At 42.0% G+C, this 15,308-nt stretch overlaps 1 protein-coding gene across 1 annotated transcript in view; it reads right to left on the reverse strand.

Moving 5' to 3' along the window:
* Window positions 1-15,308, reverse strand: part of LOC120023365 (MAM domain-containing glycosylphosphatidylinositol anchor protein 1-like) — a 246,431-nt gene that overhangs the window by 14,361 nt on the left and 216,762 nt on the right. Inside the window, exon 16 of the mRNA XM_038967372.1 lies at window positions 5,077-5,207. Coding sequence (XP_038823300.1) covers window positions 5,077-5,207 — 131 coding nt within the window. The remainder of the gene's footprint in view (window positions 1-5,076; window positions 5,208-15,308) is intronic.

Here is a 15,308-nt window from a genome sequence, read left to right on the forward strand (position 1 = left end):
AATAAAACAAGGCCAGATATTGTGGCGTAAGCAATGGGCAGTGGCTTATATACCCTGGCCACCTGTTAGGAAAAGTTTCAGTTCGGCTCTCCATCTTTACCCAGAAGACATTGGTTTTGATTGACAGCTTAATTACTGTGGAAAGTTGTAGCCCCAAACCCCATCGCACCGAGCTAATCAAAGATAGAGCGTATTCCATTTGGAGAAAAAAGGAAACCACACCAACCACCACAGCAACAAGGAGAGTACACTTTCACATAATAGCATTCACTTCAGACTGGTGGGTAATCCATTCTTAATTCTCTTAATGAGAAAACAAAACAGGGATACTGCATATCCATGGCGAATGATTGCGGCATATTGAGTGTGAGGCAACGTGCACTCATTGGTGTTAGTGTATACTCTGGCTCGTGTGTGTTAGAGTGCCTCGATATTTCTGTGCGTGTCCATTTTTAAACTATCCATCGCTGTGAGTGTATGCTTCTTATGGTTGCATCCCTACAGGTTGCAATTAAGGCACCACAGGACAACCCCCGCCACGTGCACTCGTCCATATAAGGACAAAACGCCACACAGCCTCTTGGCCCACAGTTGACCAGGGGCTCATCAACTACCAGCTCTCTGACCACTCTCTCTTTTTTCCAATTTAGCAGAAAGGTGGACGGCGCGGCTATCTCGCTGCTATTCTCTAATTGAATCCCAGAATACACTCCTTTTGAACGAGGGACTCCTTTGAATAAATAAAGAATGCCTGGAGAGGAGGTTTTGACAGGGATGGAGGGAGTGAAGGGGTGAGACTCTGATAGATGTGGCCGGTCTACTCGTTTGCGAGGGATCTTCATTTGACTTGTCCGCGAGGGGGAAGAAGGACGGAGGGGTGGCTAGGCTAATTGGCCAAAGGGCCGTGGGTGGGCGGACAGGTGGTGTCGAGGAAAAGAGCCCATTCACACAATGTCCAATTATACTCAATGGTATTAGTCACACCGCTATAAATGCACACGAACACACACACACACACACCTCACACACCTTTGTCCTTGTGTGCATATGTGTGTGTGCTTGTGTGTCTAGTCGGGCCAGGTCTTGGTATTCATTTTTATTCATGTGTTCACTTCCATAGCTCTTTCGCGTAAATCCCCTCATCTAATAGGCAGAGGCCAACGCTTGCCGACAGTACAAGCCTGATTTATTATAGGGGAGACAAGCCTTACCAGGGGCTGTGAATAGACACACACACACACAGAAACACATGCACGCACACACACAAGCACCAACACAAATAAACACACACGCACTATGGCTACGAGAGAGAGAGAGCAAGAGAGGTGAAACGGAGAAGATTGAGAGAGACATGAGTGTGAAGAGAGAGGGAGAGGATTGAGAGGGAAGAGGGAAAGAGAGCTGCCAAGGCCCCATGAATTAAACAGCTATAAAGCTGTGTGCGTGTGTGTGCATGTGTGTTTGTGCACGTTTGTATGCCTTTGTCTATGTGGTGTGTGGTTGTTATTGATGTGTGTGGTTTATATTTGTAAAGATTGGGGTATCTGTGTGAGATTTTGAAAGCTTGTGTAAACATCTGTAAGTGGGGCTGTGTGCGTGTCTGTCTAAATTACTATGCTCTCCTCACTTTGTTTTCTCCTGCTGGAGGGGATACATGTGTAGCAGTAGAACAGGGCTGTCCCTAAAGTCTGGCTCAGCTCCCTATGACACACACCCACAGGCGCACACACACAGGCTTGTGTGCATGCAGATACATGCACACTTTGCACACGCGCATGCACAGGAAATTTGCAAGTGTTGGTGTTAAGGTAAAAAGTGTTGTGAGTGTTATAACTGAGTGTTGATTCCAGTGGGGTTAACACCAGTGGGATTAACATTTTCACCACGCGGCGACGAAAATAAGTGTTATTTTATTCACAGTGGGATCAACACTGCGTGGCTTTGTTGTATTTCAGTTAACTCTCTCAGAGTGAAAAAGACATGAGAGGGTGCTCATTATCATTCCTCCCTGAATGCTGTGTTGCAGGTTGAGTTTTAGAATGTTCTAGTATCGATGTTTCTGCATGCACATTGATTCATTGATTATACTATACAAAAGGTACAACTTTTCTAAACTAATCCAATCTGTAATAGTGAAGGGTCGTTCGCGAACGACCAGCTCTTTTTGAACGCATCTTTTTGATGAACGTCAGGAACCGAATCCCATCAGTGAAAGACCCATACATTTGGATACTGCTACCACTGCTTTTTGAGCTCAAAACAAGGCGTTTTCTGCAGATAAGTTACAAAATAATTCTCTAAAGAGGGTGAATTCTCACTGCAGAAACAATAAATAACATGGAGAGTGCGTCTGGACCGTACTGATTTTTTTTCATTGCGTAAAAAAAAAAAAAGGCATTATAATTGTGAGTGTCTAATAATTTGGCCAGGTCAAAATGTATTTGAACAACGTTTCACGATCTGCCTACCTTTTGGGATATACATTGGTTCTAGGTCGATTCTGAAGCATCATTAACTAAGAGCTGTTTGTGAGCCACTCTTTTACGTGAATGTAGCAAAATGAGTCGGCTCACAGAAAAGACTCAGAATTCTCATCACTAATCTGTAAGGGGTTGGACTTATTGCATCTTTTACAGAGATGGTTGTTCCAGTTTAGATGGTTTAGGTAGTATTGTTTGTCAAGTCCTTGATAAATGATTCCCAATGTTTGATATTGTTAGTAGTTGATGTTCTTCTTTAATAACACCGACCACAAAGCAAATGAGGGGGAAGAAAATTGGTTTATTCAAATAGGACAAATCACTCCTCTGCCCTCAGTGATGCTCTCCAATGATTCTCTCCTGTGATTCTCTCCACAGAACAAAGGGACAGGATGTAGTTTATAACCCAGCCCTAGCCTGTGGTTGACCAATTAGAATTTCTTGCAACAAAACTGGGCCAATGGCCAAATAAAAATAAATAACTCTCTCTACTATTATTCTGACATTTCACATTCTTAAAATAAAGTGGTGATCCTAACTGACCTAAGACAGGGCATTTTTTACTAGAATTAAATGTCAGGAATTGTGAAAAACTGAGTTTAAATGGATTTGGCTAAGGTGTATGTAAACTTCCGACTTCAACTGTACATATGAGATGAGTAATGCAAGATATGTAAAGTGACTAGTGTACCATTTATTAAAGTGGCCAATAATTTTAAGTCTGTGTATATAGGCTGCAGCCTCTCTGTGCTAGTGATGGCTATTTAACAGTCTGATGGCCATTTAGATATAAGCTGTTTTTCAGTGGCCATGCAGTCGTGGGTGAACAAGCAGTACAGGAGAGGGCTGAGAACACACCCTTGTGGGGCCCCAGTGTAGAGGATCAGCGAAGTGGAGGTGTTGTTTCCTACCTTCACCACCTGGGGTGGCCCCTCAGGAAGTCCAGGACCAAGTTGCACAGGGCGGGGTTCGGACGCAGGGCCTCGAGCTTAAATATGAACTTGGAGGGTAATATAGTGTTGAATGCTGAGCTATAGTCAATGAGCAGCATTCTTACATAGGTATTCCTCTTGTCCAGATGTGATAGGGCAGTGTGTAGCGTGATGCCGATTGCATCGTCTGTGGACATATTGGGGCGGTAAGCAAATTGAAGTGGGTCTAGGGTGACAGGTAAGATGGAGGTGATATGATCCTTGACTGGTCTCTCATTTAGTTCTCTCATTTAGTTCAGTTACCTTTGTATTCTTGGGTACAGGAACAATGATGGGGACAGCAGACTGGGATAGGGAGAGACTGAATATGTCCGTAAACACACCAGCCAGCTGGTCTGCACATGCTCTGAGGACGCGGCTAGGGATGCCTTCTGGGCCCGCAGCCTTGCTAGGGTTAACACGTTTAAATGTCTTACTCACGTCGGCCACGGAGAAGGAGAACCCACAGTCCTTGGTAGCGGGCCGCGTCATTGGCACTGTGTTATCCTCAAAGTGGGCAGAGAAGGTGTTTAGCTTGTCCGGAAGCAAGACGTCGGTGTTCGCGACATGGCTAGTTTTTCTTTTGTAGTCCGTGATTGTCTGTAGACCCTCCCACATACGTCTCGTGTCTGAGCCGGTGAATTGCAACTCAACTTTTTCTCTATACTGACGTTTTGCCTGTTTGATTGTCTTGCGGAAGGAATGACTACTTTGTTTGTATTCTGCCATATTCCAACTAGCAGGTTGCTGACTGGCAAACCAATATGTGCATGTTCCTCTACTGTAAATACACACATTCAAACACATGTGTACCTATACATAAGAGCTGTATATCCAAACTCTTACAATGACCCAGATGTACACACACACACACACACACACACACACACACACACACATATACAAACACAAACACAAACACACACACACACACACACACACACACACACACACACACACACACACACACACACACACACACACGCTATATAGACTTGACTCAGCACAAACAGGGGACCTGGGGAGATGAGATGGAGCTCTGAGCGGTAATCACTGCACACTACACACACCGCACACTGAGTCAGCGCTTCAGCACGCCTGACCTCCATAGGGATGAGTGGGAGTAAAGTGCAACTGAGGCTCCTGTGGAGCCGAGTGGACCTCCATAGCGTGCCAACCAGGAATATCAGGCTTACTCATGACCAGGGATGGGCAGGACGACTGCATTTGGTAAAACATATTTAAATTTTTGCAAATCTTTGCTATTTGTTTTTGTTTACAAATCACTTTATTTTGTACAATAAAGCACTGAACATTCTGTGGAATACCCATTCTCATCATAAATCATCGGCGTCCTGTAAAAACCTTGGGTAAAACTATATTTGGACAATCCGGACTATCCAAATAAAGTGTGAGCAAACCTTGTGTCAGAATTGTTTTTGATTTCATTTTTTACATTAGTAGTCATCCCCCTACAATGTGCTGTGAAAGTTTCTCGACTCTCAAGTTCGAGAAAACTTTCAAATGAACGTTTTTCCAGAATGCCGATTGAATCTAAAGCAGTCATTGGAATATTTTGTCAATAAGGTACATTTTTGTCCGGGCATGCTCGTGGACGGCCTTACCTGGAAGGGTCCGCTGGGGTTGACAATGATGTTGGCCTGGTTCCAGTCAGGACCCTGGTTCCCAATCAGGCTCCAGACCTTAGTGTCCACAGAGGCGATGCTCTTCACCCTCAGCCACACGTCCAGGGTACCTACATGTTGGGGTAGAGAGGGGAGAACAGAGCTTATTGAGAGGCTTTGGAGGGGGGTTTGGGTGTGTGTGTGTGTGTGTGTGTGTGAGGGGTCTTGTTCTTCTATCCTTGTGGGGACATTTCCCACATCCCCACGAGGACAAAAGCTATCTTAAAATTAGGAGTTAGGGCAAGGGTTACAATTAGGGTTAGGAGTTAGGGAAAATAGAAAAAAAAAGGCTAGAAAAATCAAGCGCGTGTGTGTGTTCAGTTTCTGTCTATTTTCACTGTTGTGTTTTATACCCCAATCTAAGTTTATTAGATGTAAGTTTATTAGAAGTTAATTTTCCTTTTCTGCTGAGAGCACTTTCCTTTGTTTCTGCGCCCTGCCTAGATTTGAGACTGAATAATATATTGGGTTCTCTTAAGCACAAGTAGTAGCGGTAATTCAATGCATACGTTAGGTTGGCTGTCTCCCTGGCTTAATGCTCCCCACACACTTCACAGGAGAACCATTTGAACGTAACCTTTTTTTAATCAAAATTATTTTCTTCTTCTGAAATGCCATCTTTCATGTGCCTTAATAACAAACTTGTATGCCGTATGTAAATACGAATACAATTGTAAAATTACGAACTTAGCACCCGATGTCACAGGAAGGCCAAAAAGATAATCAAGGACAACAACCTGCCTGTTCACACCACTACCATCCAGAAGGCGAGTTCAGTACAAGTGCATCAAAGCCGAGACACTGTAAAACAGCTTGTGAGAGGCTGCTGCCTACATTGACACCCAATCACTGGCCACTTTAATAAATGGATCACTAGTCACTTTATACAATGCCATTTTAATAATGTTTACCTAACTTACATTACTCATGTCATATGTATATACTGTATTTTATACCGGTTGGGATGGTGTTCTTCGGCTTGCAAGCCTCCCCCTTTTTCCTCCAAACATAACGATGGTCATTATGGCCAAACAGTTCTATTTTTGTTTCATCAGACCAGAGGACATTTCTCCAAAAAGTACAATCTTTGTCCCCATATGCAGTTGCAAACCGTAGTCTGGCTTTTTTATGGCGGTTTTGGAGCAGTGGCTTCTTCCTTGCTGAGCGGACTTTCAGGTTATATCCATATAGGACTGGTTTTACTGTGGATATAGATACTTTTGTACCTGTTTCCTCCAGCATCTTCACAAGGTCCTTTGCTGTTGTTCTGGGATTGATTTGCACTTTTCGCACCAAAGTACGTTCATCTCTAGGAGACAGAACGCGTCTACTTCCTGAGCGGTAGACAGCTGCGTGGTCCCATGGTGTTTATACCTGCGTACTATTGTTTGTAAAGATGAACGTGGTACCTTCAGGCATTTGGAAATTGCTCCCAACAATGATGTCAAGCAAAGAGGCACTGAGTTTGAAGGTAGGCCTTGAAATACATCCACAGGTAGACCTCCAATTGACTCAAATGATGTCAATTAGTCTATTAGAAGCTTCTAAAGCCATGACATCATTTTCTGCAATTCTCCAAGCTGTTTAAAGGCACAGTCAACTTCGTGTAACTTCAGACCCACTGAAATTTGTCTGTAAATAATTGTTGGAAAAATGACTTGTGTCATGCACAAAGTTGATGTCCTAACCGACTTGCCAAAAACTATAGTTTGTTAACAAGACATTTGTGGAGTGGTTGAAAAACGAGTTTTAATGACTCCAACCTAAGTGTATGTAAACTTCCGACTTCAACTGCATAGCCTCGCTACTGTTATTGTACTGCTGCTCTTTAATTATTTTTAATAAAACATTTTAATTAATCTATATTTTATTTAACACTTCTTTTTCTTAAAACTGCATTGTTGGTGAAGGGCTTGTAAGTAAGCATTTCACTGTAAGGTCTACACCTGTTGTATTCGGCGCATGTAACCAATACAATTTGATTTAATCAAGAAACAACTTGACAGAGCTTCAATAATTTTTTTATAGAATAATGTGCAAATATTGTACAATCAAGGTCTTGACGCTAGGGTCAGATTATTATTATTATTTTTTTTAAATAACATTCCCAAGGTAAACGGACTATTTCTCAGGTCCAGATCGTAGAATATGCATATAATTTACAGATTAGGATAGAAAACACTCCAAAGTTTCCAAAACTGTCAAAATATTGTATGTGAGTACAGTAATCCCTCGTTTATCGCGGGGGTTACGTTCCGAAAATGACCCGCGATAAGTGAAATCCGCGAAATAGAAAACTTTTTTTTTTTTTTACAATTAGCAACTATTACATGTATACAAATACAGTGACTCACGTGTAGGCCGTTTCGTCGACATTATGGGTTTAGGAGATGTTCGAAATTACAAGATAATTTGGCCAACTTAATGTAAATTTGCCAAGCTGTTTTATGTACGTACACATAACTGCACGAGACGACAAAATGATAGCACAATTCGTAGCATGTTTTGATACAAGAAGCGGGAGTGAGTTTTTAGCGAATCAGAATGCAGAGCACAATGCACCAAAAAAAAAAAAAAAATGCATTATGAAAATCCGCGAAATAGCGAATCCGCGATAAGTGAACCGCGAAGTGGCGAGGGATCACTGTATAACAAAACTGATTTTGCAGGCGAAAACCTGAGGAAATCTAACCCGGAAGGGATTTTTTAATTTTTTATTTTTAATCTGTGTTTCATTTCCCGTCTTTCTTCCATTTAAAGGGGTATCAACCAGATTCCTTTTCCAAAGGCTTCCTCGGGCTGTGACCAGGCTTTAGACATAGTTTCAGGCTTTTATCAAATAAAATTTGATTTGATTTATTTTGAAAAAATGAGCGAGATTTTTCAAAACTAGTCAGGTGTCCTTTGATTAGTTCCTGCGCGCGAGAGGGGTAGCTCTCCATTTTCTTTCTCTCTTTTATTGAATAGGTTACGGTCCGGTTGAAATATTATCGATTACGTATGTTAAAAACAACCTGAGGATTGATTATAAAAAACATTTGACATGTTTCTACGAACATTACAGATACTTTTTGGAATTTTCGTCGAACGGAACGAGGCTGTGGTTTTCCTAATATAACGCGCAACCCAAATGGCAGGTTTTGTTATTAAAGTAATATTTATCGAACAAAAATAACATTTATTGTGTAACTGGGAGTCTCGTGAGTGCAAACATCCGTTCACCCGACCTAGAATACCTCACAATCAAATGCCAACCGTATTACCTCCCAAGAGAATTATCTTCGGTTATAGTCACAGCTGTGTATATTCCACATTGCGCACACCAACATTTTGTTTCCAGACAAGCTAAACACCTTCTTCTCCCGCTTTGAGGATAACACAGTGCCACCAACGCGGCCCGCTAGCAAGGACTGTGGGCTCTCCTTCTCCGTGATCGACGTGAGTAAGACATTTAAGCGTGTTAACCCTCTCAAAGCTGCCGGCCCAAACTGCATCCCTAGCCGCGTCTTCAGAGCATGCGCAGACCAGCTGGCTGGAGTGTTTACAGACATGTTCAATCTCTCCCTATCCCAGTCTACTGTCCCCACATGCTTCAAGATGGCCACCATTGTTCCTGTACCCAAGAAAGCAAAGGTAACTGAACTAAATGACTATTGCCCCGTAGCACTCACTTCTGACATCATGAAGTGCTTTGAGAGACTAGTCAAGGATCATATCACCTCTATTTTACCTGACACCCTAGACCCACATCAATTTGCTTACCGCCCCAATAGATTCACAGACGATGCAATCGCCATCGCATTGCACGCTGCCCTAGCCCATCTGGACAAGAGAAATACCTATGTAAGAATGCTGTTCATTGACTATAGGTCAGCATAGTACCCTCCAAGCTCATCATTAAGCTTGGGGCCCTGGGTCTGAACCCCGCCCTGTGGAACTGGGTCCTGGACTTCCTGACGGGCCGCCCCCCAGGTGGTGAACGTAGGAAGCAACAGCTTCACTTTGCTGATCCTCAACAATGGGGCCACACAAGGGTGTGTGCTCAGCCCCCTTCTGTACTCCCTGTCCACCCATGTCTGCGTGGCCACGTACGCCTCCAACTCAATCATCAAGTTTGCAGAAGACACAACAGTAGTAGGCTTGATTACCAAAAATGACGAGACAGCCTAAAGGGAGGAGGTTAGGGCCCTAGGAGTGTGGTGTCAGGAAATTAACCTTTCATGCAACGTCAACAAAACAAAGGAGCTGATCGTGGACTTAACCTGTTATGGCTGCAGCCCGACACCGGTACACTTATGACAACATCCAGCTCAAGTGCAGGGCGCGAAATTCAAAAGATATTTTTTTTTAAATATTTAACTTTCACACATTAACAAGTCCAATACAGCATATGAAAGGTACACATCTTGTGAATCAAGCCAACATGTCCGATTTTTAAAATGTTTTACAGGGAAGACAAAATATGTAAATCTATTAGCTAACCACGTTAGCAAAAGACACCACTTTTCTTACTCCATCAGTTTTTTACTCCATCACTAGCTATCACAAATTCGACCAAATAAAGAAATAAATAGCCACTAACCAAGAAAAAACTTCATCAGATGACAGTCTGATAACATATTTATGTATAGCATATGTTTTGTTCGAAAAATTTGCATATTTCAGGTATAAATCATAGTTCACATTTCAGCTACAATCAGAAATTGCACCGAAAGCAGCCATAATATTTACAGACACCAACGTCAAATACCTAATTACTCATCATAAAACATTTCTGAAAAATACATAGTGTGCAGCAATTGAAAGACAGGCATCTTGTGATTCCAGACAATATTTCCGATTTATTAAATGTTTTACAGCGAAAACAAAATGTAGCGCTATATTAGCGTAGCCACAATAGCCAGAAACACTTGGGCGCCGACGACCAGTTGACATGCACGACAGATATATGAAATAACATCATAAATTGGGTCTTACTTTTGCTGATCTTTCATCAGAATGTTGAACAAGGTGTCCTTTGTCCAGATGAGTCGTTGTTTGGATTCAGAACGGCAAATTTCCCTCTTCACTTAGCATTGGCACTAGCCGAGTGGCACGGAACTCTCCAACGTAAACACAGTCAGAGAACGCAACACGGCAAAACTCCCGAAAAAATTTAAATAATCTGATTAAACTATATTGAAAAAACATACATTACGATGATATGGTCACATGTATCAAATAATATCCGAGCCGGAGATAGTTGTCATCCATTACGGCAGCAAAACAGAAGGCAATCGCACTTCCAAGTCGCGCGCTTCAGAGTACCGGAAGTGGATGGTCACGTCAAAGAAATAGCTTTTATTCCACCCCAGACCAAGATAAACACAAAATTTCTTCTCTCACATCATCTTGACACCCAGAGGAAGGCGTATGGAGTGTACGTAGACTCCTACGTGTCATGACCATGTATAGGCAGGAAGTTGAAGAGAGCATATATTTCTGACATTCTACTTCCTGGTCAGGGAAAGTGCTGCCAAAGGAGTTCTGTTTCACTCAGAGAAATAATTCCAACGGTTTTAGAAACTAGAGAGTGTTTTCTATCCAATAATAATAATAATATCCATATTGTACGAGCAAGAATTGAGTACGAGACCGTTTGAAATGGGCACGATTTCACTGGCTACTCAATACTTTCCCTTGCAGCCATGGAAACAGGGAGGGAGCACATCGATGGGACCGCAGTGGAGAAGGTGGAAAGCTTCAAGTTCCTCGGCGTACAAACTGAAATGGTCCACCCACACAGACGGTGTGGTGAAAAAGGCGCAACAGCGCCTCTTCAACCTCAGGAAGCTGCAGAACTGTGGCTTGGCACCTAAAACCCTCACACATTTTACAGATTGAGAGCATCCTGTCAGGCTGTATCACCACCTGGTACGGCAACTGCACCGCCCGAGCTAGAAACACAAGCATTTCTCTACACACGCAAAAACATCTGCTAAACACATGTATGTGACCAATACAATTTGATTTGATTTTGTGTGTAAATGGATGAGAAAAATGGCTGTATTTACTTAAATTAGTTAAGAGAATATAATGTAACCATTGGTGTATAAAAATTTGATTTAGGGTGATGTCACCCTGTCTTTGTAATAATCCCGCCTCCTGAATCCAAGTATTTGACGTGGGGGAGGGGACCAGTAACTTTATGATCAAACTTTATCAATGTAGAAGCAACATTTTTCATACTTTGGTCATCATACTTTGATCTGGTTTTATCCAAATTTCGTCACATTTCATGAAAAACATGATTTATGACTGTTGAACCCCTCCCATGGTGGTTGGTTGTTGGAGTGTGTCTGAAAACCAATTGTGACTTAGCATATTCATTGGTTAACTTTGACCTATCCTGGCATGTTGGTCTGATGAGTGTCTGATTGACAACTCCATTAGAACTGAGATCCTCATCTCAGTCATTTCTGTGGTAGTCTACATTCTGATTATCTACCCTTTTCCCAAAGTGTGCACTCATTCACTCCCCCCTTATGGATTTAAAGGGACAGAAAAATCCAAGGACCGGGAAGGACCAATCTAATGCTTTTGAATGCATGGGGTGAGTGAATGAGTACACACTTTTGGAGAAGTGTAGAGACTTGGACTGAGTCTCTGCAGTTCAATTTAGTACTCACTCACTCACTGGCTGAATCCCAGTGGCTGAATCTCAAATCTCTCCCTAATCAACTCATCATCAAGCTTTGATTATTTAAATCAGCTGTCTACTGCAAGGGTCAAACCAAAACTTCCACCCAGGGGGGACCCAGGACTGAGTGGTGTAGGGGCTAATTAGCCCTGGGTTTCCTAAACTCGGTCCTCGGGATTCCAAGGGGTGCACGTTTTGTCTTTTTGCCCTAGCACTACACAGCTGATTGAAATAATCAACTAATCATCAAGCTTTGATCATTTCAATCAGCTGTGTAGTGTCAGGGGAAGAAAACTATACATGCACCCCTTGGGGTGCAGAGGACCGAGTTTGGGAGACGCTGAATTAGACCCTTCGACAACCACTTTGGCCAAAGCCGGCAAGGCTGCAGGCGTCAGAGCGAAGTGCTATCCCGACACGCACCGCGGTATGTTTGAAGTTTGGCCCATTTGATTAAAGAAGTATGGAGAGGCGTGCCTAATTATATGTCACATGCATTTGTTTGATTTTGAGACTTTTGTAACAGATGAGACATATATTCCTTGTATCATATTGAGACATATGTAACAGATGAAATAACTCCCAAATGTTTAACTGTTACTGAGGTTTATATCTTGTAAAACAACAGGGGGATTTGTTAGTTTGAATTTCATGTTCATTTAATTATTATTTAAAAGTGGAACATCATTCAAGTCACGAGTGTGTCCAATAGTTGATGGGTTTATTGATCCCCTCGCCACTCTCTGGAAGTTACCCTCTGAGTTTCGTCAGCAACACGTGACAATGGAGGGCCCTCTGAGCGACTTGGTAGAGGAGAGGGGGTGGTTTAGGATTCACAGACTCACTCACTGCCTCCCTCTATCAGGTTTCAGATAAGACCCAAGTGCAGACTGTGTTGAAGTAACAATGTTTATTGCAACAACAGGGGCCGGCAAACGACAGGTCAAGCCAGGCAGGGGTCGATAATCCAGAGTAGTGGCAAAGGCACAGGACGGTAGGCAGGCTCAGAGTCAGGACAGGCAAGGGTCAAAACCAGGAGGACGAGAAAAAGAGAGACTGGGGAAAAGCAGGAGCTGAGACAAAACGCTGGGTTGACTTGAACAAACAAGACAAACTGGCCCAGACAGACAGAAAACACAGGTATAAATACCCAGGGGATAAGTGGGTAAGATGGGTGACTTCTACACCGTGCTTCTACACTTGCATTGCTTGCTGTTTGGGGTTTTAGGCTGGGTTTCTGTACAGCACTTTGAGATATCAGCTGATGTACGAAGGGCTATATAAATAAATTTGATTTGATTTTGATTTGACTTCTCGAGGGGGGTGGAGACAGGTAAAACAAATCAGGCCGTGACACCCTCACTCACTCATCCTCTATCTGTCTTTCTCCCTCTCTCGCTCTATCCTGTCCTCACTCTCCCTCTTAATTACCCATAAGCCATGTTTCTGTGTCTCCCGCCCCCTCATTTTCCCTCTTTGGGCTCAGCGGCAGCATTGAACAACATTTAATGAGCTTTGGATCCATAAAAAAAATTGTACGGGTCTGGTTAGCCCAGAGAGAGAGAAAGAGGGACAGCAGCAGGACTGCCGAGGAATCATCAATGTTTATCACTTTTTGTTAACTTCTCTAGGATAGGTGGGACGATAGCGTCCCACTTGGCCAAAATCCAGAAGAAATGTAGCGCGCCAATTTGAAATATATTACTATAAAAATCAATCATTCATGAAATCACACATGAAAGACACCAAATTAAAGCTACACATGTTGTGAATACAGCCAACATGTCTGATTTCAAAAAGGATTTTCGGGGAAAGCACACCAAACAATTATGTTAGCTCAGTACATAGCCACAGAAAAACACAGCCATTTTCCCAGCAAAAGTAGTATAGTAGTAACAAAAACCATTAATAATAATTAATCACTAATCTTTGAACATCTTCATCAGATGACACTCATATGACATCATGTTACACAATACATTTATGTTTTGTTCGATAATGTGCATATTTATATCCACAAATCTCGGTTTACATTGGCGCCATGTTCAGAAATGCCTCCAATATCCGGAGTAATTACAGAGAGCCACGTCAAATAACAGAAATACTCATCATAAACTTTGATGAAAGATACATGTTTTACATATAATTAAAGATACACTTGTTCCTAATGCAACCGCTGTGTCAGATTTAAAAAAAACTTTATGTAAAAAGCACACCATGCAATAATCTGAGACAGTGCTCAGATGTAACATTTTTCCGCCATGTTGGAGTCAACAGAAATACGAAATTACATCATAAATATTCCCTTACCTTTGATTATCTTCATCAGAATGCAGTGCCAGGAATCCTAGTTCCACAATAAATCGTTGTTTTGTTCGATAATGTCCATTACTTATGTCCAATTAGCTAATTTTGCTAGCATGTGTAGTACACGTGTCCAAATGCTCGCGCAGATGCAGGGAAACGTCGGACGAAAACTTCAAAAAGTTATATTCCAGGTCGAATAAACTGGTCAAATTTAGTAGAGAATCAATCTTCAGGATGTTGTTATCATTTATATCCAATAAGGTTCCAACCGGAGAATTCTTTTCAGTCTCTATAAGTAATGGAACGCAAGACGATATAATGAGGAAAGCGCGTGACCAAGAACTGGCACTCTGCCACTGACTCATTCCCCTCCCATCCGGTCCCACAACACAGCATAAACTTCATTCCACGTTCTACTGACTGTTGACATCTAGTGGAAGGTGTATGGAGTGCAAACAGATCCATATATTACAGGGAATTGAATAGGCGATGACTTTAACAACGACCACTCTCAGAATTTTCACTTCCTGTTTGGATTTTTTCTCAGGTTTTTGCCTTGCTTATGAGTTCTGTTATACTCACAGACATCATTCAAACAGTTTTAGACTTCAGAGTGTTTTCTATCCAATAGTAATAATAATATGCATATATTAGCGTGTGGGACAGAGTAGGAGGCAGTTCACTATGGGCACAAAATTCATCCAAAAGTGAAAATGCTGCCTCCTATACCAAAGAAGTTAACTTCTACTTGGTCACCATCCCGGATCCGGGAGCATCCTCATCAGTAAAAAAGCTGACTAGCATAGCGCCACAAGTAAATACTAGCATATAAATATCATGAAATCACAAGTCCAAGACACCAAATGAAAGATACACATCTTGTGAATCCAGCCATCATTTCCGATTTTTAAAATGTTTTACAGCGAAAACACAATATGTATTTATATTAGCTAACCACAATAGCAAAATGTTCACAATTTTTTTACCGCATAGGTAGCTATCACAAAACCGACCAAATAGAGATATAATTAGTCACTAACCAAGAAACAACTTCATCAGATGACAGTCTTATAACATGTTACACAATACATTTATGTTTTGTTCGAAAAATGTGCATATTTGAGGTATAAATCATAGTTTTACATTGCAGCTACAATCAAAAATATCACCAAAGCAGCTAGAATAA

Source organism: Salvelinus namaycush, chromosome 28 (genome assembly GCF_016432855.1).
Source record: "Salvelinus namaycush isolate Seneca chromosome 28, SaNama_1.0, whole genome shotgun sequence".
Lineage (NCBI taxonomy): Eukaryota > Metazoa > Chordata > Actinopteri > Salmoniformes > Salmonidae > Salvelinus > Salvelinus namaycush.